Genomic DNA, 9,975 nt, shown 5'->3' on the forward strand with positions numbered 1-9,975 from the left:
AGAGGCAGAAACCTTAAGATGTCAATGTTTTTAATTTACCTGGTTACGAAACTGACACCTAGATTTCTTTTTCTTTTGAAATGTGAATTCCCTATGATTCTTTTTTTAGTTCTTTTTAAATTGTATCTGCTTTTGTGTTTTTTGTCTGTAACTACTTGTTTTTATTTATGCTGCTCCCTTTTTTGGCCAGGTCTCCCTTAAAATAAATAATTAAATCAGATAAGCGTCTTTTTCCAACCATGCTGGATCAAAATGTACATTTCCCTGGTATCATCTATGTAGTTTCCAGTGATTTTCGTTTTTCTTTTTACTAGGTAACAAACGTTGCACTTTGAATAAAAAAAACAAAAACGGGAATATCACAGGTTTTCAATGATCGTGTTTTATTTGAGGGCTTTTCAAACACTTGGGGCTATTCTCAAGATCAGCACTTACATTTCTGAGGAGGAAATTCAAGCACTTCAAGCACCTCAAGGTCCTGTTTAGATCCCGGGTCTAATCTACAGCTACCTGCACAGGTTCCCAGAGGGAGCTCTCTCCAAGTATCTCTTCTGTACTGTATTGTACCACACACACAATCAAACCCCCTCTGAAAATGAAATCTCGACCCCTCTCGATCCTCTCCTCTCGTCTCCTTTTTGTTCCGTGTCTCCCTTCCCTTTCCATCTGCTTGGATCAGCCATCGTCCTACCTTTTAGAAAGTGAATGACTTTCCCCCACTTTCCCGCGTCGAAAGGATGGAGTTTCTCGAGGCCCATAAAGGTGATGTTATAGTCTGGATGGTACACGATTGGCAGGCATGTTCGTGGGACATCAATGTGCAGTTTAGTACGGAAGGAACTGGGAAAACAAGCGGGGGTGGGGGGGGATAAAACGGAATAGCTCCGTGAATTTTCTGAAGCGGCAAGTAATTTCCCTCAGGGCCTGAGAAGCACTGTCTAGCGGTCTGTTTGCGCTCACCTTTTTTCCCCTTCATTATCTTCTTTGTGAGACATTTTTCCCCACTTTCATCTGAAAAGATGAATAAAAAAAACAAAACTTTTTTTTCTGTTAATAAACTGACACAGCTGTGAAATGTTGCTAAACATAAAAGATTATCGTTCAAATGAACATAAGAAAGACAAATTAACATGATAAAATACAAAGCTTTGTTGTATTTAGAATATATAATAATAACACAGGGTTCATTCTGGCATCACAAAATGAAATTCAAGGACTTTCAAGTTCATTTTTTTAGCACGATCTTTTCATTTTCACGGACTTCACGCAAAACAAACAATTTTCAATGTAATCTTTCTTCATTAAAATATAATATAATCTCCTTATAATTGTATTTTTTATATAAGTACATATATAAAATAAAATAATAATAATTGTTATCATATAATTATACTTATTATCATTAATATTATAATTATTATTATTATTATTATTAGTATTATTATGTCATTGTCATCTACTCTTATAAGTGTCTATCCCAACCATCCATCCATCCATCCATCCATGCATGATCTATACCGCGTATCCCCGTGGGGTCGCGGGGGGGAGGGCTGCTGGATTAAATCGACATTTCTCTGGCATCATCTATGTCATAAAAGCCATTACTGAAAAACTTTATTATGTTGCGTTCAGGCCAAAACCAGGGAGAACATCACAGCGTTTTCAATTATCACACTTTTTCCCAAGGCCTTTTCAATGTATTCCGATTATTTTCAAAGTATTTCAGGACAGAAATTCAAGCACTTCAAGCACCTCGAGGATCTGGTGGGGGGAAAAAAAAACCAAACAAACAAAAGAAAAAACCCGACAATAACACTGACAGTCCTCTCAGAATATTTTATTTTAGGTGAAGAAAAAGAGAACTAAATGATCCTCCGTTTCCGCGCAGGCGCACTGGCATGTAAACATTTCCAACGACGCAATGGCAGCGAAACGTTTCCTCAAAGCTTCTCTTTAGCTTCTCCGCGGCCCTCGCACGCTGCTGCGGGCAGAATCGGAATAATCGTCCTCGAGATCGAGGACGATTGTTGCCCCCGGAGCTCAAACGAGAAAGACCTTCACAGATCGCTGGACTCACCTGCTGTAACGACGCGCGTCACGAATGGCCGTAATAGCCATTCACCGATTTCTTTGATCGGAACAGGGGGGGAAAAGGGATTCAGCTGGAACGAACTCGGGCCGCGGAGAAAGGCAAAGAGAAAGGATTCGGGCGATATTTGATCGTCGGGATCCTTTCTCCCTCCTGCCTCAGCGCTGCGTAGAAAACGTGCGCGTCTCGCCGCACATTTCGTCATGTGCGCTCTTTGCGTAGACGTAAAAAAAAAAAAAAAAAATGATTACGGGACCGGACTACGCCGCCTGTGAAACATATTTTTATCCCTATAATATTGAAATTATATTTACATTGTTACGATTGTTTTCCGTTCTGCTACACACGTCATATGTACAGATTTTATATATATTTTGCAAATTTGCATGATACAGACGGTTATTGTTTATTGTAATTTTTAGGTTATTGCATATTACCATTTCGTTCTATTTTTATTTTTTATGTTTATTGTATATCCCCAATTGTATTTCTACTTTTTAGTTATTTTTTAGGTTTTTGTGTATATAATTTTTTTGGCAAAAGACAACGTTTATTCTACATTACCAAATATTTTTACTAAAATATATTTTAGTTAATTTTTATGCCTTTTTTTCTGTGTACTGCTGTAACACCGCAACTATCTATATGTCTATCTATCTATTTAAAATTATATGATTGGTTTTTTTTTTCTGAGGTCACATTATTGGGAATGCTACACACCGCAACTATCTATATGTCTATCTATCTATTTAAAATTATATGATTGGGTTTTTTTCTGAGGTCACATTATTATGTGTTCATACCAGAATATTTATAAGATTTACCTAAAGGTGTTCTAACATTTTTTTTTTATAAATGTGAAGCATACATGGACATAATGGGCTAAATGACGTAACTTTATAAATTAAATAACTGACTTTGGAGTAATTTCTCATGTATGCACTACCTATTATTGGCAGCCGAAGAGGAATCTTACATAAACATCATGCTTATGTTATAGCGACAGCCTGTGGAATGAGGTAATGCATAATCACTGCATTTTAATAATGAGAATAAAATTTAATTGAAATGGGCTCTATAATAAAGGATGGGATATTTTTCAGTTCAATTATGGAACAGAACTCTGCTAAATTCCACCATGTTTCTCGCGAGACGCTGAAAACACAGTTTGCGTACCCCGTGGAGTCTTGTCATTCACTGGCGTGCACAGGTCTACAGGTGACATACTTCAGATGGTCAGCCCGAGGTAATAATCACCACAGCATTACTACTGACCATCTGTTACCCTAGTGACAGTCAAAACTGTTCATTCTGACCGATATGACTCGTGTAATCAGAGAGAAAGAAAAGAACCCGAGCGGTGAGTTACAGATTTTACTGCAGCAAGGGAGAACTTGATGAACTGCCCGACAATATAATTTAAAATGCTGTTCAAAGTCAATACTTGAGCTCAGTGTTTGCCTCCTTCACTTCATATTGTTGGCAAGGTGGTAATGACTCCACACAGGCACAACAATGGCTCTGGGCTATTTTGCATTTGGATGAAAAAGTAACTTCTCCAGTGTCTTAAAGCAAGTATTTAGTATTCCCACGTCCCCCGCATGTACACACCTGAATTTTTTCTCGGGTACACTTTCATCCGTCTGCCTTTCCACCAGCCGGCGGGAGCAATTATTTTATGCAGAGGAGGAGGAGAAATTATGTCTTGAGCTGATTGCTGTGATAATATCTTACACCCCCCTCCCCAGGTTCTAACAGGCCATTTACATGATCAATAAGACGAGTGCTATCGGCTTCTATGCAGCAGGGTTTGCATTCCGTGCTTCGTGCGGGACGTAGGCCTGCAGTGTCTTAAGGTTTCAGCGGGAGCACTGTTTCCAGGCATAATGATGTTTTGAAATGTCACTGAAGTCTGCGGGAAATGTTGGCGATTCTGACATTCTAATGGCCATTCTGACATGTAGGGCAGCAACAAAGGTTATCCACTCCTGTCTGTTTTGGACTGTTTTCTGGACTCTTCCCCAGGTCAAGTTCGTAGCTCTCATTTCGTCCTCAACCGTCCAACGTCCTCTCTTTCTTTGTCCATCTGGTGTCCAGTGTAGGGCTACTTTTAAGATGCTGATTGGCTCTCTCCTCATCACAGGCCCAATCCAATTGCAGCGCCATCTCGCAATGATATTATCCATGCTGTCTTGCTGGCATCTATTAAGTAGGTCTTGGTTAGATATTGTGTTGGGCCAAAAAATTCTACAGATTCTTCTCAGATTTTTTTGTGCGGAACACCTACAGCTGTTTGATATCACTCGCTGGCATTCTCCAGCATTCCGAGCCATACAGGAGGGTGAAATGGACACAGCTCTGTTATAGTTTGAGCATTGTGAATGCATTCCTAGCCTTGTTTATTCGGTTCTTGATATCACTGTGTGCTCCTCCATCATGTCCTACGGTGCTTCCAAGATAGGTGAACTCCTCTGTTGTCGGAAGATCTTTTCCCTCTATTTGGATTGGTAAGGGGTTTGGGATGTTTAGTGTCATAACTTCAGTTTTCTTCTGGTTTATCTTCAGGCCGATTTGTTGTGCAAAGTCACTGAGAAATGATGTTTTCTCTTGCATGTGTTTGTGAGTGTGGGAGACCAGAGCCAAGTCATCAGCAAAATCAAGGTCTTCTAATGCTGAGAAGAGGGTCCATCGTATGCCTCTCGTTTGCTCTTATACGCATCACCTAGTCCATAGCAATGTTGAAGAGTAGCACTGAAATCACACACCCTTGTCTTACTCCATCTTCGCCTGGAATGCGAGGCTACCGTTTGCCACTCTACAAGTGAAGTTAGCATAGAAGGTCTTAATGAGGTCCACTATGGGCTGTGGGATCCCATACATTCTTAACATGTCCCAGAGGCTCTCTCAGTGGAGGCTGTCGAACGCGTTCTCGAAATCTACAAAGTAATTGTAGATCTGTCTCTGCCATTCTGTGCACTGTCCTATTATGTTACGAAGGGCAAATATCTGGTCGATACATCCCCTCCCTCTACGAAATCCCTCCTTCATTTCTAAGCCGTTAATTTGCTGAATCTGAGATTCGTTGTATGATAAGCTTCGTCATGATCTTACTTGGTATTGACTGGAGAGTTATCCCACGCCAATTGTGGCAATCTCTTAGGTTGCCCTTCTTTGGTCTCCTAATGATGACTCCTTCTGACCAGTCATCAGGTATTTCTTTCTTCTCCCACATAGATGTGGCTCAAGAACTTTAGTAGCAAGTTCCGGGTCTGCCTTGAACAACTCTGCATTTAGGTTACCTTGGCCAGGGGCTTTTCCATTTTTGACAGACTTAATGGCTGTAACAATTAATTTTTTACTTGGTGGTTTAACGCTAATGTCCAGATCGTTGCGTGCAAATATCAGCTTCTGTTGTGGGTGATGGTCTATTCAATACTTCTTTGAAGTGTTCGCCCAAGCGAGCTTCTTGTTCAGCCTCAGTTGTCAGGAGTCTTCCCTGTTTGTCTACTATTGGCGTCTTAGCGGTTCGGCAATGTTTATCACAGAATAATTTGTTAATCTTGTAGATCTTTCCATGTTCACCGTTCCTGGCAGCCTCTTCTGCTTGATAGCAAGACCTTCTATGTATGCCTGTTTGTCAGCTCAGGCTTTTCTTTGAACTGCTTTTTTGGCCTCTTGGTACCGTTTCTTGTATCTTTCTTTCAGCCACTCAGACTTTGTCCCAATTACTTGCTTCTTTAATGCTCTCCTGCGCTGTATGGTTTGCCATGTGTCTTCAGTCATCCAATCCTTCCTTGTCTTCTGCTTGTACCCAAGGCAGGATTCACTGGTCTTCACATAGGCTGTTTTGGTTTGTTCCCACATAGCATCAATACCACTTGCATTTGGTTCTGTACGATCCATATGTGCTAATGCCTGAAACCTGTTCTTCAGTTGTAGCACAAAGGAGCTTTTCACCTTTGGGTCTTGAAGTTTGCCAACATCAAACTGTTTTCTGCCTGTCTTTTTATTCCCTGTTTTCCTCAGCTTGACTTTGAGTACAGCAATGACCAGGTAATGGTCGCTGCCAACATCAGCTCCCCATTTAGTTTCAAGATTCAAGATTCAAGATTCAAGAGGTTTATTCGTAACATACATATACATACTTTCATACATATATGCAGTGAAATGTAATGCAACGCACCTGGTGATAACACACAATATGTCCTGGGAAAAAAATTCTTTCTAAAAGACCAACTAACTGACTCCTAAAATGTAATACAGTAAGTCGAATACTTACTAGAATACTTAATAGAATAAAAATAAAAATATATAGAATAAAATAAAATACAATAAAATAAATTGAAATAAAATGGAATAGATAGAGGGAATATGCTTATGTATATGGAATAGGCAATTATGTATATACAGATATGTGCATTAAAGTGGGATGTGAATTAAAGTGGCATGTGAATAAAGTGAGGTAGTGTTTGGGATAATACAGCACAGTATACAACAGTACGGCGCAGCAATACGGCATCACGAACAGTATGTACAGTATGCTACATAATAGTACAGTAAGGTAGTGGAGCCTATTTGTGTGGCTCAGTGAGGACCCCTGGTGAGGTCAGCATTGTACTTCAGTACTCGCCCAGATATGCCATCTAGGCCCGCAGCTTTCCTGGTGTTCACACGCATCAGAGCCCTCCTGACCTCGTGCACGGACACTGAGAGTGCGCGCTCATCCCCAACGGTGTAACTCCAATTAGCTGGCGAGCTAGCAGTGCTGTTGCCAGACTCGAACCGCGCATAAAAGGAGTTCAGTTGGTCGGCTAGGGATGCGTCCATACTCGTGGCTGGGGAGGAGCTGCTGTTGTAATTCGTAACAGTCCGCAGCCCCTGCCACAAGCGTCTTGTGTCCCCCCGCTCCATCTGTAGCTCCACAGTCTCTCTGTACGCCCGTTTAGCGTCCTTCACCGCCCACCGCAGATATTTAACCTTATTTAACCTTGACATCAAGTAATGAGCGTCTCCAGGTGCCGTTTATCATCAGGTGATCTGATTCCAATCCCTTCCATTTGGAGAGTACCAGGTCAGTTTGTGGATTTTTTTGTGCTGAAAGAGGGTTCCCACAATTACTAGGTCATAAGTGGTGGAAAGTTCTCCTAGCCTCTCTCCGTTCTCAATCATAGTACCACTGCCTTCTTTTCCTATTGCCCTGTCTGTTGTCATTTCCAACCTTGGCATTCGTGTCTCCCATCACAATCTACATGTCGTGCCTAGGTGTAGCTTCCAATGCAGCTTGCAGTTGCTCGTTGAATTTGTCCTTAACAGTATCAACATCAACATGCTCCAACATCACTATCGTTCGTTGGAGCATAACACTGTATAATACTTGTGTTGATTTGTTTATCTATCAAGCTTTTCTCTACTCCTTTCTTTAGAATGCTGGCTACTCCTTCCCTGTGATGTTCATCAATCCTCCCCGAGTGCAGTACTGCTGCTCCTGTTCTAGTCCTAAGTCTCCCTGATCCTGTCCATCTGCTTTCACTTACTCCAAGTATGTCTAGGTTGTATCGTCTCATCTCAGCTGTTTTTTGTACTAGTTTCCCTGTATCATACATTGTTTGTACATTCCAAAATCCTATCCTAGTCTTAAGTTTGGCATTCAGAACTTCCACCTTCCTGCCAGTGGCTTCCTTTCGGCTTTCACCATTGGCAATCATCCTAGCATCTGCCGATAGCCCTGGAAATCCATTACACCCAGTAGTGTTGATTCCTTCAGTTGCTGTTTCCGTAACAGAGTTGTTTTATGGGACAGGGTTGTTAGGCCTGCGCTCAACCCTCAACCTGGAGGACCAGTGGATTGTACTGACTTACTGTAAGTATATTCTGTTTTCAAAGCAAGTGTGCATTTCAAACTAACTGTAACAAGTGTGTTGTCAGTTTCTGGGGCAAAGATGGACCAGGAGGCAGGTAGAACAAAAACAGCCTTTACAGGCAGGGATTGATTTCGAAAAAAAAGTCAAGACGTTCATCTTCTCAGACAAACGTGGACACTTATCGGGAAAGTGCAAGTAGACGCAGTAATTAATTGTGCAATAATTAATTGTTTAATCATTAACATAAAATCAACATTAACATTCAATTTTGTTTAATATGAAAAAGAATATGATGAATATCACAGTAAGAATATACTGTATGTATCTCATACAGTATGTGGTGACAGTGTGTGAAATATACTGATAATAATATCATATAAATTATAATATATAATCTATAATGATAATATAGATAAGTATCTATTACAAAGGAAGCTTTGATTGATGACTTATCCGTCCTGTTGGGGAGAATACACCATCTTGTTCCCTGCGTCCCGGCCCCATTTAGCTTATACATACCGTACTGCGTTGTGACATATGCGCTGATATCTGCATTAATATGGCTGACAACGTAAGACCGGGCCTTGATTTGACAGAGGAGAGAAGCCGCGGAGAGAAAGACAGAGCAGCGTTTGTTTTATCTGTAAACAATGAGTCCGTCATCCACACCGCCGCCACCTCACCCTCAACCCCAACACACAGCAGCCACGTTGCTTACTTGATCACTACATCAGAGAGAGGATTAACTTTCCATGAATACCACTGCATGGCATATCCTATATAAGCTGTCAGCGATGTGGCACGCGCGTTGTGTCATCCCCATGTAAAAATATCAGTATATTTCAGCGGCTACGAGTTTTAGTCTATAAAGGCTTAAAGTCAGGCAGAGTAGCCTAGCAGGCCGGCTGGCCATCCCTCCGGCCATGTCTCTTTAACTGCAACTAGCCTGCGAATCAACTAGTAGGTGTAGGTGGCTGTGGTACGCTCTCCAGCTATATCCACTATATCCACTATATCCACTAGTGCACTATCCATTTCACTGGCACTCAGTATAGACGTATTCAAAAGGCCACCCTCGTCACATCCATGTCAATGGTTTTTGGGTTCACAATTCCCTCTGATAAACCTCATTTGGCATTTTTGCCATCATTGTGTCTGTGTTTCACTTGCTGTGTACCAACGTACCGCCTTAAGGTGCCAACTACAGTAAGTCTTGTGTTTTTCTAACAGTTTTGCACATTTTGGCTTTGTCATCTTTCATCTTTCTTCCATCATCTCTTGCGACAACTCAACATAATACCACAAAACCACCCCAAAAACATTCCCAACATTTTGTTTTGGCCTGTCAACAGGTTGCAGTGACAGAGGAGCCGATAGGACTGACTGAGCGGTATAGTCAAGGTTGACAATATGGAATAAGATAAGATACAATATGATTATGTTATGAGTGAAAATCTGCATTTGGCTCGATAATCTCATTTTCAGCTGTATTGGATTTACCATTAGTAACGTTTCACAAGTTAATTTTAAACAAATCACAAAGACTTGAAAACATGTATTGTACCTGTGGTCTAATATTCTAACATAGAATTCAGAGAAATAACCTTGCACTCCAGCGTATTCTACAGTAACATTTAATGTTCCCAGCTTGCTTGTACACACACACACACAGCTCATATTTTGCAACCAAAACGTGACTTGTTTTGTGGATTCAATCATTTCCATGGCACTCAAAGTTATTCTCAATTTCCAGAGGTCTTCCATGACTAGAAAATGTATATTTTAAATTAATTTTAAGGATTTGCAGGTTTTCAAGGTTTTCCAAGGAAACTTGGAAATCCTGAAGCTATGCCTTTAATATTTTCCTAAAAAACAAATTAATAATTACAAGGCGATGTGTGGCAGCGTGTCAAAAATATGACTTTGTGATAACGGCAAGCAGGCTCCGTGGGTCTGAGTCTGACGAGTCAAGTGATAAATAAAACACCAGGGCCAGGTCCCACTCAAACACAGCACTCTCATGCT

At 40.9% G+C, this 9,975-nt stretch overlaps 1 protein-coding gene across 1 annotated transcript in view; it reads right to left on the reverse strand.

Annotated features, from left to right (window-relative positions):
• The window catches only part of hdac11 (histone deacetylase 11), a 38,616-nt gene extending 36,389 nt beyond the window's left edge, over positions 1-2,227 (reverse strand). Inside the window, exons 1-3 of the mRNA XM_080000396.1 lie at positions 2,078-2,227; positions 961-1,011; positions 692-840 (exon numbers count right to left, since the gene is read on the reverse strand). Of these exons, the coding sequence (XP_079856522.1) occupies positions 692-840; positions 961-995 (184 nt within the window). The 5' untranslated portion in view covers positions 996-1,011; positions 2,078-2,227. The remainder of the gene's footprint in view (positions 1-691; positions 841-960; positions 1,012-2,077) is intronic.
• Positions 2,228-9,975: the final 7,748 nt, after the last annotated feature.

Source organism: Zeus faber, assembly GCF_960531495.2.
Source record: "Zeus faber genome assembly, chromosome: 5".
Classification (NCBI taxonomy): Eukaryota; Metazoa; Chordata; class Actinopteri; order Zeiformes; family Zeidae; genus Zeus; species Zeus faber.